The 22,150-nt window shown below is 41.5% G+C and overlaps 1 protein-coding gene across 2 annotated transcripts; it reads left to right on the plus strand.

The window, feature by feature from the left end:
• Positions 1-1,714: 1,714 nt before the first annotated feature.
• On the plus strand, positions 1,715-8,598 carry chrna4b (cholinergic receptor, nicotinic, alpha 4b). Of its 2 annotated transcripts, none has more exons than XM_056252716.1 (7): positions 1,715-1,808; positions 1,972-2,069; positions 3,234-3,385; positions 3,579-3,623; positions 3,763-3,872; positions 5,535-6,903; positions 8,106-8,598. In XM_056252716.1, the coding sequence occupies exons 2-7, from the start codon at positions 2,012-2,014 to the stop codon at positions 8,229-8,231; spliced, it is 1,860 nt and encodes a 619-aa protein (XP_056108691.1). In that variant the 5' UTR covers positions 1,715-1,808; positions 1,972-2,011; the 3' UTR covers positions 8,232-8,598. The 2 variants fall into 2 exon arrangements, with proteins under 2 accessions (XP_056108691.1, XP_056108690.1); XM_056252715.1 differs by having other exon boundaries at positions 1,723-1,883.
• Positions 8,599-22,150: the final 13,552 nt, after the last annotated feature.

A 22,150-nucleotide genomic window follows, 5' to 3' on the forward strand; every position in this document is an offset into this window, starting at 1 on the left:
TATTGATCCTGAATGTCTGAGTTTAAGCGTATATGAGTGTGTGTATCTGTGTGAACGAGGAAGAGAGAGAGAGAGAGACAGATGAGGAGAGAGAGACGATATCTCAGTCAGGTCTTTTCTCTCTGCACCTTAATGAAAGTCTGGATATTGCGATTCAAGGTTGAATTCATTCGCGTGGAGGACACCGTTCTCTGTGGGCATTTGCAAATGGCATCTGATGAAACAAATTATGAATGTTGATGACCGCAGCCACATTCACAGCCAGAAAATAGCTCTTCGCAGCTGGTTTGTGTCCAACAATTAGTGTTTGTAGGCAAACAAATAGGTTACATGGTCTTGCTATTAGGTAAAGTGGCAAGTCAGCTGTAAGCTGTGAGGGGGAAACCATTTCATATTGAGCAGTTCACATCTCCAAGATGTTTTATGTATGGCGAACATGTATTGTAAGCTCTCCATGCATGTCCAGTTCATATCTGTATTATTCATAAGGACATTGTGGGTCGTCCATGGCTGATTTATTGCCTCTCCAGACAGATGGTTAATCAGTTTCTTGGATAAGCTCTTGGTGGATTGCAGGTGTGTGCTGGATTGGAAACAGCATGGATAAATATTTTATTTACTCTATTTTAAAATGCTAATCTATGCCTGATAGCAGCCTGAAGAAGTCTTGAGGGAAAAGGATTTTCATTTTTGAGAGAACTATCCATTTAAGTCTGTATAACAGATTAATAAATGTTAACCACATAACAACACAGACTCATTATCACAGAACCTGATTTCACCAACATGTTCCTGGATCAACATCTTTGTTAAAACTGGAACAACATGCCAATCAACCAATCAGAATTACAGTTTACAGTTTATGTCAAGTTTAGGCTTATAACCAAGGATTAGGTGCTTCTACATCAGAGTCATTTCCCTCTGATTTGAGGGATAACTTATAGGGTTAGGGGTAGGGATACGGTTAGGATTACATTTTCGGACAGGAATGTTGTTCCAGAATCAACTAAATATGTTGACCCAGGAACGCGTCTAACTCTGCAAAACCAGGACATGCCATCCAATCAGGGACGAACGCTGAGACGGAGTGGCTCTTCTTGTAATTAATAAGCAGAAAGCATCCTGAGTTTGGCTGCCACTGCTCATCTGCACTGTTAGATCATTTCCAGACATATTTCAGTCTGTTTATGTCTCCTTGCGACTTTCCATCATCCCTCCCCCTCTCTCTCTCTCACCTTGCTCTTTTGATCCTGTATTTTTACTATCTTAAACTTCTTTAAAGGCTAAACATAAAAAAAAAAAACTGATTGGAAAATGCCATTAAAAACCGATCATGATCATAAATATATATCAAGCACCTTTGAATAAGGCATTTGGCCACATCATTTTAAGGGTTTTGTCCTCAATCAATATCTTTCAGTCCTCTCTCTCTCTGTGACATTCTCATGTATAAGGCACAGCCTCCAGCGCATAACATCTACTCAGCGTAATAGGCAAAGATTGGAAGGTGGAGGGGCCGGAGAGGAAAGATACTGAGAGTGAAACAGCAAAACACACACACACACACACACACACACACAGAGAGAGAGAGAGAGAGAGAGAGAGAGAGAGAGAGAGAGAGAGAGAGAGAGAGAGAGAGAGAGAGAGAGAGAGAGAGAGAGAGAGAGAGAGAGAGAGAGAGAGAGAGAGAGAGAGAGAGAGAGAGAGAGAGAGAGAGAAAAGGAAGGAAGGAAGGAGAGAAAGTGGGAGGGAAAGACTCTAATGACAGCTAGAGAGAAATTCTGAGGGACTCCTCACTTTTACGAAAGGTTTGGACACTGAGTGACTTTTTGTGGCTGTTTTCATGCACTTTTTAAGTCAGTTTGCAGAGAGATGATCTACGGGTCTTTTTTTTTTTTAAAGTATACTTTTTGTCTAATATTTTAGGCAACTGGACATTGTTATCAATTTTCTGTGTCAAAATTCTTGCAGATAGCCAGAGTGGGATATCATCTGACATCAAGTGGACAAAATGAGAGCAGCGTGGAGTGTCTTCTTTCTTCTGTCTGTCTGTTTGGAGCTGGCATTTGGTAAAGTCTGACCTTCGGTTAAATTTATTTGTAACTCGCTGTAGTTGTGCCCAGTTTCCTGTTTATGTATTGATGCAGCGTGAATGAGAGAGTGTAAGCTTCTCAGTCTTTTTGTTTTGTTTTGTCACATCATGTTTAATGGGTGCTCCTACAAAATCCCTACACATTGCTAGAAAGAAAGCTGTAACTAATAATTATGACAGTTATATTTATATACATATACAGTACTGTTCAAAAGTCTTAGACATGTTAGTATTTTCACCAAAAAAAATAGGTTTTAAGCCAGTTATTTACATCTTTTGTCTGTAGGTAATATCAGTTTACATTTCCAAACATTCCTTTAGCCATCATTAATTGTAATAATCCAGTGAGATTTTTGTATGCACACAGAGTCTGACAAGAAAGGTTTCTTCAAGTATATTGGAGATGTTGCCACAGTTCTGGATTTAGTCTGTCTCAGTTTTTTCTGTTTCTTCATGTAATACCAGATGGACTCGATGATGGTGAGATCAGATCTCCGTGTGGAGCACCGGCTGTTGTCAGAAATGTAAACTGATATTTCCTACTGACACAATACATCAAAACATATAAATAACTGGCTTAAAACTTTTTTTTGTGGGGTGAAAATATTAACGTGCTTAAGACTTTTGCACAGTACTGTGTGTGTGTGTAAGACAATTATAATTATTAATAATAAGAAGAACTGTAGGTACACATAACTGTAGGTTCTCAGTTTAAAAGGAATGTTGGTCTTTATTAAATGCTTTTATGTATGTACTAACAATTAAAACATAGCACTTATTGTGTACATACACATTTTTACATTGCACTTATATTTAACATGCATGTAATTCATTTCTGTAATTACAATTACACTGTTTACCCCTCCCCTTACACCTTAACCCACCCTTAAACCTAAACACACCACCAAACCAAAACGTACCCGTATCCCACCCCAGTGTTTTGCAAAACAACATCAACATAATAAACATTGTACATAAAAATGATTACTTATGTAAGTACATAGTAGTTAAAGACACCTAATATAAAGTGTGACCGGAATGCTTGAAATCATATTTATCATATTTGCATGGAATTAGTTTAACACTGTAACTGTCTTAGCAGTTAAAACAAAACAAAAAAATTTAAAAATCCTTTTGGCAGTGTTTTCCATCAGTCCAGCTCGTGCCCATGCGGAAGAAAGACTCCTCCAATCATTGTTCAGCAACTACAACAAGCTCTCTCGTCCTGTAGCAAACATCTCAGACGTGGTTCTGGTCCACTTTGGCCTGTCCATTGCTCAGCTCATTGATGTGGTGAGTCTCAGATGCACTCCAGTGCAGCAACATCTTGATTTTACAAAAATGTATAGACATCTGTCAATCACCTATAAGGCTTGAGGCAGTGAAATATGTCGTGATTTCTTTAAAAATGTGCAAGCATTTGTCACCCCCTTCTCTTATTACTCTCTTTCACATGGGTATCCCACTTTGCTTCATAATAAACCAGGATGAGAAGAATCAGATGATGACCACAAATGTCTGGGTGAAGCAGGTATGTTTTCATAAAAAAACAGCCCATAATTGGGCATTAATGAGATTTTTAATTGGAACTGGGCTCTTGTTGCTTCACTCTCCACCCCTGTCATACCTGCTGGTTGTGAGCGGTGATGAGCGCACATGTTTCCCTGCAGGAGTGGAACGATTACAAGCTGCGCTGGAACCCAGAGGAGTATGAGAATGTCACCTCCATCAGGATCCCCTCCGAGATCATCTGGAGACCGGATATTGTCCTCTATAACAAGTGTGTAAAGCTTTTAACAATCCGGATTTCAGCCAAATCTATTTCTAAAAATCTATATCTTCAAAACACAGTTAACCTCCCACTGTTCCAGTATTGTAATGTATTCACGCTATTCTGTTTGATGGCAAGCTGCACTTTGGGTAACTGTTAATGGCGCTCAGTTAGCTCTTTTCCTCAGGTTGATGTTGTGGTTCTTATAGAGGAAATTGGTGCATGATATTTGTAATCTTTAATTCTATTTTAATCTTAATTCTGTATGTCTTCTTGATATCACTAAATGAACACAACACACACATTAAGCTGTCCTCCATTATAAGGGTTCATATGAGTATTGATCTGCGCTGTCCCATAAAAGACCAGGTTGAAGTCAGTGAAATTACAGAGCATTCCGTTCAAGGTGCATTGTGTATTGTCTTTGCAGTAAAATAAACATTAGGTCTAAAAGAGAGTCATATTAATTATTGATCCGAGATTGAGCATAATCGGTTGCCAGGTTTTAAATTTACAGGTAAAACATACTTTTACAGCCAAAAAAATCTTTGTCAAAATACAAATGTCAGATTTCAAATTTCAAACATTTCAGGTAGGATGTTTTATTTAACTTTCATAAAATTACTAGAATTATTACTTATTACTCAGGTATTACTTTGGCCTTTGTTCACACAAAATTGAAAATGCTGTCATTGTTTACTTACCCCTGTGTCATTCCATAATATGCATATGATTCCATGGAGCTTGATTGAATTTCATCAACATGGGATAACATATACTGTATAATGATCAGTCCAATTCACAAGCAAATGACTCCTAGTGTATGAGCCATTTACTTTAAGGAATCTTTCAAAAAGAAAAAAGATCAGTGTGATGAATTAACTCACTGAATCTGCAGTTCCTGAATCAACATCTGCCTCACTTCAAGTCACCATTACTTTCATTGGTTATCGTGATTTTGCCAAGTAAGATGTCATATTTTTTTTATCCTGGATCAACATTCCTTTCTAGAAATTTAGTTCTAACCCTATACCTAACCCTACCACCTAACCCTGGTTGTAAGCCTGATCTTGACATAAACTGTAAACCCTCAATTCTGATTGGTTGATTTGAATGTTGCTCCACGATCAATGAAGATGTTGATCCAGGAACATGCTGTACTTGGTGAAATCATGTTTACCACTTTGGTCGATGTCTGTATTGTACTTAAGGTTTGTGAAACTTAAAAACGTATCATTAATGGTTGATGTGTTGAAGATATTTTAATAATCTCTTTTAATAAACGATATTTTAATAATAAAAACATTTTCAGTGACTAACAACTCCTAACATTAGGATATTTTTTGTCTTTTGAAGCTAAGTAGTAAACAATGACAACATTTTTGGTTGAATTTTTTCTTATATATGACCTCTTGATTGCACAATTGCCTTTTAAGTCAATACTGAAGCATATCAAAATTATAAGTTCTCTACCATTCTCTTGATCCAAGAGATTTGCTCTCTCGGGAATGAAGGTTCTGAGAGTTGTGAGGTTCTCTAAACCCAAGCGTGTCAAAGACGTCACAGGTTATTGATGGCTTGGCTCACACTGACACCTTAAGCCGTCTTCCACATTGCTTCACAGATATTTCATTGCAGGCACTGTCTGACAGAATTGTGTTTGATCTGCAGTGCGGACGGAGACTTCGCAGTGACTCACTTGACTAAAGCCCAGGTGTTTTACAACGGCAGGATAAAATGGAAACCACCTGCCATTTATAAAAGCTCCTGCAGCATCGATGTCACCTTCTTCCCCTTCGACCAGCAAAACTGCAAGATGAAATTCGGCTCTTGGACGTACGATCAGGCCAAGATTGACCTGGTCAGTATGGCCAGTGATGTAGACCAGATGGACTACTGGGAAAGCGGGGAATGGGTCATAATAAACGCCGTTGGCACTTACAACATCAAGAAGTACGAGTGCTGTACGGAAATATACCCAGACATCACCTACTACTTCATCATCAGACGTCTTCCACTGTTCTACACCATCAATCTAATCATCCCCTGCCTGCTTATATCCTGCCTGACGGTGCTGGTCTTCTACCTTCCCTCAGAGTGTGCGGAGAAAATCACGCTGTGTATCTCCGTCCTGCTCTCTTTAACCGTTTTCCTCTTGCTAATCACTGAAATTATCCCCTCAACCTCACTGGTCATTCCGCTTATTGGAGAGTACCTACTCTTCACCATGATCTTCGTCACTCTCTCCATCATCATCACGGTGTTTGTGCTCAACGTACACCACCGTTCGCCCCGCACGCACAGCATGCCACACTGGGTCCGCCAGCTTTTTCTTCACCTGGTGCCCCGTTACCTGTTCATGAAGCGTCCACCTGCCTCAAGTAAGAGGAACTGTGTGAAACTGATTGAGATGATGCACAGGCCAATGGAGGCACAGTCCATGTTTCTACGGACCAACATTCTGGATATTTCCCCGCAAAGCCCGCTCCATCATTTGGTCACTTCGGTGGACAAGTTGGATCAAATTGCACAGGACTCTTCCCCCAAACCCATGTTTTTCTGCAGTTCTCCCAGCAGCGAGTATTCCATCCTGCAAGAAGAAACTTCCCAAACACCTCACATGTGTGCATACACAAACAGCATATTCGCCTCCAGCACATCTTCATTTCCAGATACTATCATCGGTACTCTGCTGCACACTATCCCGAAGGACGGAGCCGAGTGTACAGACTGTGATATCCAAGGCCACAGTGCCGAGAGTGTCTTCATGGAAGCCAAAGAGAGTGTTCAGGGAGCAGGGAGCTGTCAACACTGCCTTACTTCTGAGGGGACGAGTCTGCAGAAGCTTGATCACGATACAGTAGGAAGGTGTATCAGACATAACAAGCCCAACGCTCAGATCTTCAGCTCTAGCAGTGACGGCGCTACTGATCTGAATGCCGTGGAGCCGATGAGCAATCTGTCGCAGTCGCTTCTCAAAGCCTTAGAAGGAGTTCAGTACATTGCTGACCATCTCAGAGCAGAAGATTCAGACTTTTCAGTAAGTTTTAAAGGAGTGAAAATCATTTACTCACCCTCATGTCATTCCAAACCCCATTGACTTTTTTTTTCTTTCACTGGTGGAAGACAAAAAGAGATGTTCTAAAAAATGTTCACGCTGCTCTTTTCGACACAATAAAAGCAAACGGTGACCAGAGGTAGTAAAGACACAAAATTTACACCATAAAAGTAGTTCATGACTGAAGATTTTCAGACAAAAAGACCAAAATTTAAGTAATGGTTTTTAAGTATTTTTTTATATTTATCACTGAAAGTAACTTCAGAATGATCAATATGTTTTTGCATTGCTTTTACTCATCAAACATTTTTTTTATGTTATACAAGGTTCAACAGTTTTTAAGCCAGTTTAATGTAATTTAAGTTGAAATTACTTAATATCCAAGTTGATTGTACTTAAAAATTTAGGCAGAATTTTTTTTTTTTTTTTTACAGTTTAATGATTTATTGATTTAATACAGGGTAATTTATTTAATTCTGGTAACTCCTCTTAACTAATCATTTAAAAAATGATTAATTAATTTGCACTGTATATTATAACCAGCTCATAAGAATTTGTTCTTGAATTGGAGTAATGCTCGCATTGAATGTTTGCGTGTGCACAGGCCGCCAGGACAACTAAATAAAATATATTTTTTTACCATTATTTCACGGTATGCAGTCTATTTAACAACACAGACTACAAACCCACATTCACAACTCAGGTAAAAAAAAAAAAAAAAGATGCTAAAGATAAGTGAAATTTATTTTGAATTCCTCAGTTTGTGTTTCTCGAAAGAAATAAAGTAATGGGTTTGGAATGACATGAGGTTAAGTAGGTTACGGTTTTGTCTTTGGATGAAGTATTTCGGCAAAAATACAGTACAGATGAAAGTAAAAAATAAAAACAAAGACCTCCAAAGGTAAACAGACCACAACTGTAAAAATAAATATGTTTACTTGCACTAAGAACTTTAGATTCCTCTTTAGCGAGAGATTCTCAAGTTCTTCTGAGGCACTTTGAACTGGCCTTTGATACTGGTATTTTTTTTTTTATCACTGTTCTTGCTATACTACAAAAAACAGAAAACACTGTGGTCTCACAGGAAAGTAGTCATCCAAAAAATCTATTCTGAGAGGGAAATACATGAGTGGAAAATATATCATGATATCTGAAACGAATGAATCTCTTTTTCCCCCCACCAGGTGAAGGAAGACTGGAAATATGTTGCCATGGTGATTGATAGAATATTCCTCTGGATGTTTGTGCTGGTGTGCATTCTGGGGACGGTCGGACTGTTCCTCCCACCGTGGCTGGCTGGAATGATCTAGAACGTCGTGCGGAGTCTTTGATTGGCTCCGAGTGGGTGGGGAATGGCCTTGTCTATCACACTTGACTTCAGTGACCTCATTAAACATCCGCTGTCATGGAAATTAAGTGATGTTTAATGTCAGTGCATCTGAGTGCAACAGGAAGTTAGTAGTGGGATTCTGTAGATTTAAAGGACTGTTTTAACTGTTTTAGGACTGGGTTAAATGGAAGTTAATGAAAAATGAAATTAAATCAAATGAAACTGTGTTCGTTTACTCACCCTCATTTCTTTTGAAATCTATCATTTTATTTCATCTGTGGAATAAGGAAAAAGTTTGATGATGGTACTGGTTGCTCTTTTCAATCCAAATATAAGTTTTAAGACTTAAAAAAGGACACAAAAGTGTCATAAAAGTGGGACATACGACTCGTGTGCTATATTCCGAGTCTTTTGAGGTCATACGAGGTCATCAGTCTGAGTGCAGCAACTTAACTTGTATTTAAACCCGGAATATTCCTTTAAAGAAAGCTGGGTGAGTTGATTCAGTGTGTCATCTTAAGTACTGCAAGTGCAACTTTAATGAATTCTAAACCCACTGATATAAAAACACATCAACATTAAGAATAAATCTAACTTAATGTTTAACACTGAACAGATTTAAATTATTTACATGAATAATTTCCCCTATTCTAACTTAGTATTGCATCACAGCACATGGATTTCAGTATGTAAGAATGGCTTACAGGAGATTTCAGCTGTGAAAGGTAACACGACAGCAGATACAATTCTGAAATAGTGTGTTCAAGTCTGCCTCGAATGTGATAAGAATTCATAAAGAATTCATAATTTCTCAAGGTCTGCTTGCATTTCAGTTAATCACATTTACAAACAATGAAATATATCAAACTGAAGATGCCAAAAGAATCGGGTCCATCTTACACTATTTATGTCCAATAATGTTGCAAGATTATTTATTTTCAATAAATCAAATGTTTGCAGGGGCTATTTATAGCAAGTGAAAAATGATGGTGTTTAAGATATTTACTTAACGTCAGTGATGATTTAGTAACTGAATGTTAGGATGTCAATTGAAAAGCCATATGGACGAGTGATGAAATATCTTCAAACGAAAAGAAATAAGTCCAGTTATTGCAAATAAAAACCACGTTAGATTTGGGTTTTAAATCTGCCTTTCAAATATTTTGTGGATTTAATATTTTGCTATTAAATGCTGCAATTTCCCAGTGACAGGTTTAGTAAGACATGCTCTGTTACCTTCCGAAATACCTGTCAGGGAAAATCTGCCATAATAGCCTTCTCTCCTCTCGTGTGGTGGATGAGTTGACCTACAAGAGAAGAGGTCACAGGTTGAGTTGAATCAGTGGCTCAAGGCAGATGGAAAGCTCAGGCTGTCAGAGTGAACCAATGCTGTCGTCCACTTCAAGAGCATCACCTCACCAATGACGCACTAAAAGCACCGATATTGGATTTCAGCATCCACAACAAAATGAAACTTGTCAAAAAGTTTTGGTTACCTTTGAAACATGTACTATTTATTATTCCTTTGTCTGTCTTTGTAAATAAATATTTTACTGTTTCAATAGCACACACACACACACACACACACACACACACACACACACACACACACACACACACACACACACACACACACACACACACACACACACACACACACACACACACACACACACACATGTAGGAATATATAACAAGAAACAAAGTACTCAGCTTGTGCAACACGTATTTAAACAAATGTCCACCAGCCAAATCTAAAATATTCTGCAGAGTATTTCAAATAAAAGCCCCATTAATTGTATATATTTGGTATAAAATAAAATGTAATGATTTTATTTTCATTTCATGAAATAACTGAAAGTATGTGGCAATAAATGCTGAGATGTTGTTACTTATAATGCATTTCGGAAATAACCTCTCAGATCTGATTCTAGGACCTGTAACAGGACAGAACTGGATAATCCTCAATTTCAAGAGGGGAATCCCCTTTACCCTGCAGAAAAGACCAGTCTGCTCTCTGTCATGTTTTGGATGAGGGTGTGCTGGTGTCTGACCTTTAGCTTGGCCAAGTTTCACTGCTTATTGTAGGTTTTGCTAATTAAAAGAATGGCACTGCTGGTCCACAAGGTAATAGAATAATTTAAAAATGTTAAACCATATTTAGAAGATGTTTCAGAAAAGTGGTATAGTATACAATACATCAAAAGCAATTTATCATAGAAGAGCCAACAGCACTACTGTGACAGGTTCATAAGGTAAAGAAGGACATAAATTAGAGAAATTTATGCTTAAATTATAGAACATTATTTTGCTATTTTGCTTAAACTAAATGCGTAAAAAAAAGAGAGAACATGAAATTAATGAAAGCTACACTCAGTAACTTTGGACCTTAGTGTCTTGCAGAAGAATATTGTTTAGGCTGTGATTTTACTCTGCTCCTCTGTACATGGCGAATGAAGTACTGTAGGCTATTACATTTTTCTGCTAAATCTGTCCCGACAGCTCTAAAATATAAATCATTATAGGTTTTTGAAAGTGTATTTGTTATGGAAGATAGATTTTTTTGCACTCTTTCATTACTTCATATTTTATTATTTTTATCAGCGTAAAGTTAAATAAATAAATAAAAATAGTATTAAGGTCGGCATGAAATGGAAGTTGTGATGGATGCGTCTGAAAGCTGCAGCTGACTTATCAGGTAATGAATTGTCTTCAGAGGCAGGGTTTGCGTATGAAGGTGCCTTGCGAAACTGATTTCGGACAGGCTTCTGAGGCAGCATAAACAGGATCAAATAAATAAGTGAGCTTTGGTGAAAACTAAGAGAATATTCAATTACTACAACAGTAATTTCTCGATAGAAATAACATCAAAAAAAGTGGCCAAAAAACAAAACAAAACACGGATTTACACAAACTGAAAACCAACAGCAACGTTCAGATGCCATATATATATATATATATTTTTTTTTAGCTTAACTGTGCACAGAATGGAACACAGTGGGATATCATAGGCAGCGACGGATACATCTATGCTGCCAAAAATCAATCAGATGAAGGTATCTTTGGAGACAGGAAGTGAAGCTAACATAGGATTTGGACGTGCCTTCATACCTCCAAAGGCAGCAATTTTCAGCTTTCAGACTCAGCCTGCAGAAATCATGACAGAAAACAACATTTTTCATGCTGGATCAAGCTAATGCGCATGCGCAATGGAAGCACGTCTGACTGTTTCTATCAGGTTTCTATAGGAACCAGAGCTTCTAACGGCAGCTGCAGTGACGTGATGACTTTACCAATCGGCGATTGGGTCTTAGAAGGCGGCACTTATTCCGCCATATTGAGCATTGCACTTTTCCCTATTCAAAACAATATGAGAGACGCGTCTTGTGTAATTTTATAGTCTTTGATCCTACACATTCCATTTAATTTAATTCAATTTCCTACTGTTTCGGAGAGAAATGTAGTAAGCCTAGCACGTTAATCTGCCAGTCGTGGGTCTTTCATGCGGAGACTATTTAATGCATTTAAAAGTTGATGACCAAACGTATCATTACAAAAGGTCACAATCGGATAACATTGACTAAATACCTTTTCGTCAGGTTAGATACTGATAATTAATCACTTACCCCTTTATCTAAACCTCTCTACTTAACCGTCAGATTCGCACATCTGCCATGTTTGTAGTTTTGTAACACTTTTTATTTGTATTTGTAGTGCTAATGGAAACCTCATCCAAGGCACATGGTTGTGGGCAAAATAAGCCATTTGAGTGCGCACGGATCTGCACTTCTGATTCTAACTGGAAAAAGTAGGGTATCTTTGGAATACTAATTTCAACATACTACGATTTGGGACACACTAATTCTAATTTTGATTAGACTAATATTTAAGACGTGCCAATTGGGAAGCAGCAATGGTCTTTTCTCCCTATTGTGACAACGCACGCACACGCACAACCATTTCTAGGGTTTACAAAGAATGGTGTGAAAAGGGAAAAACATCCAGTATGCGGCAGTCCTGTGGGCGAAAATGCCTTGTTGATGCTAGAGGTCAGAGGAGAATGGGCCGACTGATTCAAGCTGATAGAAGACCAACTTTGGCTGCATTTACACTGCAGGTCTTGATGCCCAAATCCGATTTTCTGACTATATCCGATTTTTTTGACGACCCGCTTACATCATCTTTTAAAAGTGACCCGTATCCGATTTTTGCATTTACACTATACACTGCTGAAACTACCAAATGTAGACGTTTTGACCCGGAAAAGGAAGTAAAACAGCACGAAATACAATGGATGCAGATGCGAATAAAATTATCCAGTGTTTTGCTTTCCACAATATTTTTAAAAGTCATTAAGCTTTTTATCTTACGGTGGCACTGTAGCCACGAGCGCTTAAAACCGTGCCTCCCCATATCTCGTGAAATGTCTTCAAACACGGATTTATTTCTTTATAACAACCCTGCATTTTTGCCTGCACTGTCTCTTTGCCCCAAACACTCAAAAGACATGAAACCTCCGCATTGCTCCACTGTGTGTATCCTTCGTCCTCCATCGCGCCTATAATAAGTCATGTGATCTCAGTTGGTGGTGTCCACCTGAGTTGACGTCACTTTTTTAATGACGTACGACTCGCATTTACTGGGGAATATCCGATTTGTCTGCTGACATGGCACACGCAAATGCACGTATCCGATTCATATCCGATTTATTACCACATATGAGTGAGGCCTGAATCCGATCTGAGAAAATCGGAATCCATGCGTTTTTTTCCTGCTTACACGTTCATGGGTCATATCCGATCTGTGCCACATGAGAGGAAAAAATCGGATTTGGGTCACTTGAACCATGCAGTGTAAATGGGGCCTTTGACTGAAATAACCACTCGTTACAACCAAGGTATGCAGCAAAGCATTTGTGAAGCCACAACACGCACAACCTTGAGGCGGATGGGCTACAACAGCAGAAGACCCCACCGGGTACCACTCATCTCCACTACAAATAGGAAAAAGAGGCTACAATTTGCAAGAGCTCACCAAAATTGGACAGTTGAAGACTGAAAAATGTTGCCTGGTCTGATGAGTCTCGATTTCTGTTGAGACATTCAGATGGTAGAGTCAGAATTTGGCGTAAACAGAATGAGAACATGGATCCATCATGCCTTGTTACCACTGTGCAGGCTGGTGGTGGTGGTGTAATGGTGTGGGGGATGTTTTCTTGGTACACTTTAGGCCCCTTAGTGCCAATTGGGCATCGTTTAAATGCCACGGCCTACCTGAGCATTGTTTCTGACCATGTCCATCCCTTTCTGGCCACCATGTACCCATCCTCTGATGGCTACTTCCAGCAGGATAATGCACCATGTCACAAAGCTCGAATCATTTCAAATTGGTTTCTTGAACATGACAATGAGTTCACTGTACTAAAATGGCCCCCACAGTCACCAGATCTCAACCCCATAGAGCATCTTTGGGATGTGGTGGAACAGGAGCTTCGTGCCCTGGATGTGCATCCCACAAATCTCCATCAACTGCAAGATGCTATCCTATCAATATGGGCCAACATTTCTAAAGAATGCTTTCAGCACCTTGTTGAATCAATGCCACGTAGAATTAAAGCAGTTCTGAAGGTGAAAGGGGGTCAAACACAGTATTAGTATGGTGTTCCTAATAATCCTTTAGGTGAGTGTATTTTCGAGTGAAACGGCTTCTCGAACAAGAAAAATGTAGGGCAGGACTTGATTTTGTCGGGAATTGATTGGATCTTGTGGTTTGCTATTGCTGTGATCTCATGTGAGTAATAGCTTGTGCTTACGCCAGTAAACACGTCATCAGAGAGAAGAGATGTTTCTGCAATAGGGAGAGAAGTTGTTTTGATTAAAGGTTATGAGGGCACATGAATTAAAAATTAAAATAAAATAAATTATATATATATATATATATCCATATGTGTGCATGGATAAATCATTTATTATATCACGGTGACTTTAAATCTAAAAATATTTTAGACATGTCTTCAGCTGTTTTCTATAAGTTTGTGATATAGTCTCTTATATAAGAGTCATTCTAGAATTGTACATTTCGAGTCTCCCAGATAAACCTTATTTTATGTTTAAAAAAACAACTTTTTTGAATCAGTTTTGAATAATAACACAAATTATATTAAACTATCTCTAAAAATTATGCTTTATGTATATTTAGGGGAAAAAAATGTATTGGAAATATTAACTAAATGACTCTCACTCCACCTATTATTGACTGTCTCTGCCTCCTGATTCATACATTCAACTTGAATTATCATGGAACAATTACGTCTAATTAAGTTACCTCTGTTAAGTTATATAAACAATTACAAATAATACAGAAAATATATATTCTATGCAATTTAATTAATAAAAAAATAGATTTTGTGTCTGTCCCTACGTTCTGGTCAACTCTGTTACCTCTGTTATAAAACAAAGTAAACCCTCCAAAGCATTTGTAGAAAAAGCATGTGAATTGCACCAAGGGATGTCACTTCCTCTGGTGGGAAATTCTGGAAAGCAGTGAAGTATGTCATTATTCTTCTCTCATTAATTTGTACAAAATGTTTTGGATACTCCAATAGTAGATTACGTATTTGTAAAATCTATTATTGTGATATTGCAGTGAATCTCTCATTCACTTTTAAAAAAAACGATAATATGGCGAAAACCCATAAAATTCTGTTTTTAGACATGCCATGTGGTGTCTGGTTTGAGGTTTGCATTTTGAGCTAAAGCACAAAATGGTGGAAAATGTCAACTCTGTTATCGTCAACCCAATTTGTCTATAACAGAGTTGACAGATTTTTCTGTATTGTACATTGATGTTCAGTCTTAATATTTTAAATCTTACAAGTTTAAGATCAGCAAATATAGAAAATTTTGAATTTAAACTGCATTTAACAGAAAAAAAAATCCCATTTTTTGTTTTCTTTCTCTACTTGAAATGTACCTGCAATTCTGGAATGACTGTGCTACCACAGAGAGACTGAAAAGTGTAGAAAGCTACAGAAACCAAATAACACATAACAGCCAAATATTTGTTATTCTGGGAGTCAGTTCTTACCGAAATGCTTTGATAATACAAATAGAGGTAGTGTGATAATCATTTTTCAGCATGAAAAAAAAGGAGAGCCCGTGAGACTCTAGTGTCTGCCGAAGGACAATACGCTAGGTCAGTGTGAAAAAAGAGGGCAGTGGTTCATTATTTTCTCTCATTCACAGAGACTGTTATCATTTTGAATTCAGTCGTCTTCTGCTCCTTAGCCTTCAGCCTGCAAACACAGCAGAATCCCAAAGGAGAAAAAAGAGGGGGCACAACTCATTCTATAGTGTGAAAGGAACAGCAGACTGAGGAGGAACTGGAAGAAATAATGAGAGTGATAAAGAGAGAGAAAGAGAGGGAAAAAGGAGGAGAGGTGTAATGAAGGAGGTGAAAGTCTACCTTTCGTTCCATCTGCTCAGGGACTCGGTGAGCGGCAGGAATCTCTCCACATGAGCGACCTGGAGGAGTCGAGTGTTCAGGGAGCGTCTGGTGTTGTTCCACTCCTGCAGGTGTCCGAGAAAGTAACGGATGAGTTTAATGAGTAGGAAAAATCTGCTTGAGTTTTATCACCAAGTTCAAGTCGCTAGGTCTCATTCTTATCTCACACCAATAATTGCGTGGATTATTATTATTCGTTTACACATTTATAAGCACTAATTCGCCACATGTACACATTGCGATTACTAATTTGATAAATAAAACATGCCCAAACTATCTCCATATAAGGGCTTTCCCCAAAACCTTTCCATTCTCAGAACTTTGGCTAATGTTCTGGAAAGGTTCTCTCAAAGTTATGAACAAACCTTCTTTCAGTAACATTAATAGAATGTTCGTTAAAAGTTATCTGGTCTTTAATAATGTTCTCAAAACGGAAGCACAAAAACGTAATTCACACATTTCCTAAAATGTTTTATTTGGAGGCTCGTCCAGCGGTTGTTAATGTTACTGCTTAAGAACGTTCAGAGGACATTCAAAAGTAACGTTACCATAATTACAAAATTATCAAATTGAATGTGTCCTTAAACGTTTTTAAAAACTGGACGTGTTTAATGTTCAGAGAACATTCAGAAATAATGTTTTCATAACTTAAAGGGGTGGTTGATTATGATTTCACTTTTTTAACTTTAGTTCGTGTGTAATGTTGCTGTTTGAGCATAAACAACATCTGACAGTTAGTTTGTTCAAAGTACAAACAGCTTGTAGGGACTAATGAGCTTCTTCAAGGGTTAGTGACATCACTAACCCTCAAATTTACATAAATCCTGCCCCTAGGAACCCGATTTATATGCTGCGTCCCAATTCGCATACTATTCGTCCTAAATAGTATTTGAAAATTGAATTAGTGTGTCCCAAATCGTAGTATGTTTAAATGAGTGTTCCAAAGAGACCCGGATGGTCTACTATATCCGGTCAGAATCCGATGTGCAGATCGATGCACACTCTAACGGCTGAAATTGCCCACAACCCATCGCGCATTGGACGAGGATTCGGTTAGAACTACAAACACGAATGAAAAGTGTTCAAAAACTACAGACATGGAGGACGCACGAGTCCAGCGGTTATGTAGAGAGGTTTAGATAAAGGGGTTTGAGTGATTAATATCAGTATCTAACCTGACGAAAATGTTTTTATTCAATGTTGGCTACATTATATTGCATCTGCAGCAGCATTGTGAACTTTTGTAAAGATACGTTTACTTTAGCCATTAACTTTTAAATGCATCATTATATTCAAATTGCAAACACACGAGGAGAGTCTCGTATTTCACTCCGAAACGGTAAGAAATTAAAATAGATTAAATGGAGGATTTTAACTGTGACAAGATTATTGACAGGGCAGTTTACAGTGACAGGATGCACGCGACAGAGCTGTCTGAAGAAGTAGTCCCAAAGCTTGCCTACTCTTTTGATATACACTCAAAAGTATGTACTTTTCCTTCACAAAAAGAGTACATACTTTTAGGGCGTAGTAAGTAGGCGAATTGGGACGCAGCCTTAGATTACCTTATCATGAGAGAATATGCTAATCAATGACTAGAAGACTTAACTCCACATCAGCAACATAAATTCATCAACTAACCATTCAGAAATGTCCTGTTACATTCTGGATGTTGTCACCTCTTCTTGAGTCTCTCCATCTTTGTCCGACTCCGGTTTGAACATAAAAGGCTTCAAGTTTTTTAAATTTTCATTGCTGTGTGAGGTAATCGGAGCTGCTAACTGCACACATGCGAGCTCTTGAAGCTCCGCCCTCATTTGCATTTAAAAGGACACACAAAAACGGCGAGTTCCCTTTCGAAGGGAACTCAACAATACGTCATCGACGTTATGGGGAACGCCTCAGGCGTGACAGGTGTCTGAAATAACTATCAAATCACGTCAATCACATTGACCGGCGACAGCCCGTGAATCATTAACGTGAATGATTAACGTGCGACCTGGAAGTATATAAGGGCGCCTTGCAAACATGACAAATCTTCTCATCGTCTTCAGGGACTGTTTGTATGAAACGCTATTCAAACTTACGTCAGAAAAACGTAAGAGAAATGAAACGCACAGCAAAGGCGGATTGTTTTCGTAAGTGTGCCGACCCGTGTCCGAGGTTTCTGACACCGGCTGACACACACGAGCTGTGCGTTTTTTGTTTGGGAGAAGAGCACGCACGGGAGGTTCTCGAGGGAACCCTCTGTGCGAACTGCGAGCATTTTTCTCTTAAAATGGTCCGCTCTCGTCTGGCCCTCTTCTCGAGTGAAGGGGGCTCAGCATCTGTTCCTCGTGGTGCAGGTCCCGCTCGTGCTGAGGCAGAGCGGCGACTTTCATCATGGGGTTCTCAGATGGAGCTCGTCGATCGCCTTGAGAGGTCTGTAAACCTCTCAGATGATTCGACGGCTGACGAGAGCGAACTGCAGGTCGATGATGGGGAAGATTACTCACCGACTGTACCTGCAGTTGCGGCTCTTCCGGACGCGCAGGAGATGCTTGGGGAGGTTTATGATCAGGAAGATCTTGAACCTCCTCAGCCATCCTACCCCGTGTATGCTGAGCTGGTGGAGGTTATGGAGCGCGCTGCTGGCAGGCTGCGGTTGCCTTGGCAGCGGGCTAGAGGAGGGACCGCTCGCGGAAGGCTCGATGATCGGTTTCTCCCCGGCCGTACACCACCAGCTCGGGTGAGCCTTCCATTCCTTCCTGATCTGCACATGGAGATCGAGAAGGCATGGAAGAACCCATACTCTGCCCGTATTCACCAACATCAGCGGGCCAGTTTCGCTGATGTTGAGGGGATCGGAGAGCATGGGTACGTGTCAATGCCGCCCATTGACGAGACGTTTGCGAACTATCTCGTGTCTGGGCGTGCAGCGACACTGAAAGCTCCAACCCTGCCATCCAAGCCGCTGAAAATATCGGCTCGTTTGAATGGCAGAGCATACACGGCAGCAGGTCAGGCCGGTGCTGCACTCCATACCATGGCAGTGTTGCAGGCGTACCAGGCCGACCTGCTGGAGGATCTCGACCAGGGGGCAGGGATGTCCCCTGAGGCGGTGGCTGAGCTGCGCCGCACCACAGATCTGGCTCTCCGGGCTACCAAGCAAACCGCTGCCGCGATCGGTCGGTCGGTCGATGGCGGCGATGGTGGCCACGGAGAGGCATCTGTGGTTAAACCTAGCTGACATCGGGGAGAAAGAAAAGACCTTTCTCCTCGATTCGCCAGTTTCGCCTTCCGAACTCTTTGGCACCTCTGTAGAAGAGGTGGTGGGGAAGTTCAGGGAGGCGAAGGCGCGCTCAGCAGCATTTAGGACATGTATACCGCTGAGATCCGCGTCCGCACCCAGGCAGGCGGGAGAGCCTGGCCCTTCACGGTCTGAGGACCGTAGGCAGGGCCAGCGAGCCAGTGTCGCCTCTCGTGCGCCCCCTCCCTCGAGGAGCAGGTCGCAGAGGAGGCGTGACTCCCGCAACAGAAGAGATTTGAGGGAGGTTATCCAGAACAAACGCTCACAGCGTCGGTAGTGGATAACCTCCCCGGAGGGTCACGAAATCTGCCCTCTCTCTTCTGACCCCCAGGCGCTCATTACATCAGGCCTGGGGATGGGCCTATGATGAGAACTATGTTCTGATGGCCCACCTGGGCCTGGTTGGTGGAAACGCTCCTTTCAGGCATGTAAAGTGGCGGTTCCCAGGTTCATAAAGAACTGTCTGGCGAATCTTCGCCTTGCACGCCGCAGGTGAGCTGCTGGTCTTCTCAAAGAGTATTTTTTGTGATTAAAAAATAACATATTTCTCTTTACAGACCTCGTTCCCTGTATAGAGTTATGGGGCCATGTCAAGGTAATAAGGTAAGATAACTTTATTGGATTATCAGGGCCCTGAAGTTCCCCGGTAGGTGGCCAGAATGATAACTATGTTAGCCTTCGGGCTGTTAGCCACCTCAGGGTAGAGTAGTTGGTCTCTCTCTTAAAAATTTGTATTTAGAGTGTTGACTGATGCTAGAGCTTCAGATAGATCTTAAGTCCGGCCCACGGGACCGTTTGACTTTCCTGAGTATTTCGCCCTTTGAGCTCTGTTTGGGTTTCATTAGGCTGAGCGATTCTGCAGCCTTTTGTATCGAATAATACAGATTTTATTCCTTATTAGGCTGTGGCTCCTCTGAGCCCTCAGATAGATCTATGCTTACAGGTTGGCCCTCACCAGGGCCGCCTCTGTAGCTGGCTTAGGCTGTGCCAGGGATATTAGAGGCGTTCTGCTAAAATTAGCATTTCTTCCTCTGACCCTTCACTTTGTGAATGTAGGTTTTTGGCATCCCTGTATAATCAGCCTCCTCCCATGGGAGTCGTTAGGCCAAGGCCCGCCCCCTTCTCTGCATTCCGGGGTGACTAGAGTAATGCAGCGTGGTGCAGAGGATGGTTTATAAGGACATGGTAGGCCTCAGTTAGGCCTCCATGGTATATAAGTCCTTTTGAGCAGGGTTAGGCCGTCTTTCGCTTCACGAAGAAGACTGAGTCTCCTGCCCGACCCTGCCGTGCAGAACTGGCCTACGGATTTAGGCCGCCAGTATGGGCTTCACTTACTTCGCTGAGCTACTGCTCGAGCGCCGGGTTGTAGGTGGTTGGCTTTCATTCAAGCCCCACTCCCCTAGGTTGGGCACAGATACATTTCTGTCACCCCTAGAGCCGCTGGCAGGCCCGCCCCCTGGTAACCTCAGGGTGAGGTGTGAGTATTCCCCTGTGATTCAGGGTAGGTCTGAGTACTTCACTCCCAGTTCTGTTTATCCTACCTCGCACCACTATGGCTCGGGTCGAGTATGAGGTAAGCCTTCACTTCTTCTTTGGTCGAAGTATGCTCCCCTGTAGCCAGAGCATTGCCCTGAGCTGACGCCCATGCATAGATGGTAGGCCCCTGACTAGCTGGGGCCTCCGTTGAGGCAGAGTGGCGTATGTTGTACTCCCCTTGTTTTTAAGCTCTCTTGCTGAGCTCTCTTGCTGAGTACACTGCCGTGGGCAATGTGATTAGGCACCAGGATGCTGTAGGCGCTGTGTAAACAGCTTATCTGCCAACGAAAGCTAGTAGGCCCAACCGGGCCTCCCTGATAGGCGAGTCCCCAGCTGGTTGGCCTTAGCAGGCCGCCTTGGAACTGTCACCCGAACTCAGCTACCAGTTGCTATCAGGTAGTAGGCCACTCAGGCCTCCCTGAAGGTGATTTCCCATTTAAGATGGTTATCAGGTAGTAGGCCTCACCAGGCCTCCCTGGAGACAAGCCCAAGGTCAGATAACTGAACAGCTAGCCTGACTTTCTATCGGGTAGCAGAAAATGCTCCCAGATATTATGGCTGTCAGGTAGTAGGCCTCACCAGGCCTCCCTGAGGGTGAGTTCCCACATGCTGTGATTATCAGGTAGTAGGCTCCTCCAGGCCTCCTTGAATGAGAACGGTCAGGTAGTAGGCCTCACCAGGCCTCTCTGACGGTGAGTTTCCACAGGTTGTGGTTATCAGGTAGTAGGCTCCCCCAGGCCTCCCTGAGTGAGTACGGTCAGGTAGTAGGCCTCACCAGGCCTCCCTGAGGGTCCCCACATACTGTGGTTATCAGGTTGTAGGAGGGTTCAGGAAGCTAGTGGCCTCTTGCTATCATTTCAGCTGGCCTTATCAGGCAGCTGCTGAAGGCGAGCTTGCGCCCTGGCTCGACTAAAGTGTTCATTCTCTGCTACTGGTTCCCTCTCGGAACCTCTTTCCTGCCTACAGCCTGGTTTTGCCTACCAGGGGGACCATATGCTCCCCTCATTGAGGGTCACTGTGAGCACGCGGACTCCTGAGTCTGGTCAGACGGTCGTAGGCCTCTCGTGAGGCCTCCCAGTTAGATCAGCCCTTAGGCCTTCACAGGCCTCCTCAGTGTTTGTAACACAAGCACTGGGTAGATCCATGGATCGAGTAGAGAAACTCCCCTCGCTGGTAGAAAGCACTTGCTGAGTCATACTCTCCGGGATATCCCGTCTCTGAGATCCGGGCCGAGTGGTTCACTGCCAGCTTCGCAGTCCCTCGGGTTGGATGCCTTACTTAAGGCAAGTGTCCAGAGGCTCTGTCTTCAGACAGACAGGAAGTGGCCAGACTAAGTGTCTATGCTCTGACGCCAGGTCAGGCCGTCCTGGTGGCACTTCGGGGTGAGTACGTTCCCCTGAATAGTGACTGGCTGGGGTTCCTTCGGGTTCCCTAGCCACATTCCCTAGAAGGGACCCCTTCTAATTGAAGTTGTGGTCCTAGGCCTTTGAGCAGGCCCAGGTAACATTTTCATTTAACCATGTTTATGGAGGTTTTCCTGTGAGGCTTATAGCTTAGGCTATGACCGTAGG

The sequence above is a fragment of the Rhinichthys klamathensis genome, unplaced genomic scaffold (genome assembly GCF_029890125.1).
Source record: "Rhinichthys klamathensis goyatoka isolate OS25496 unplaced genomic scaffold, OSU_Roscu_1.1 h1tg000098l_1, whole genome shotgun sequence".
NCBI lineage: Eukaryota > Metazoa > Chordata > Actinopteri > Cypriniformes > Leuciscidae > Rhinichthys > Rhinichthys klamathensis.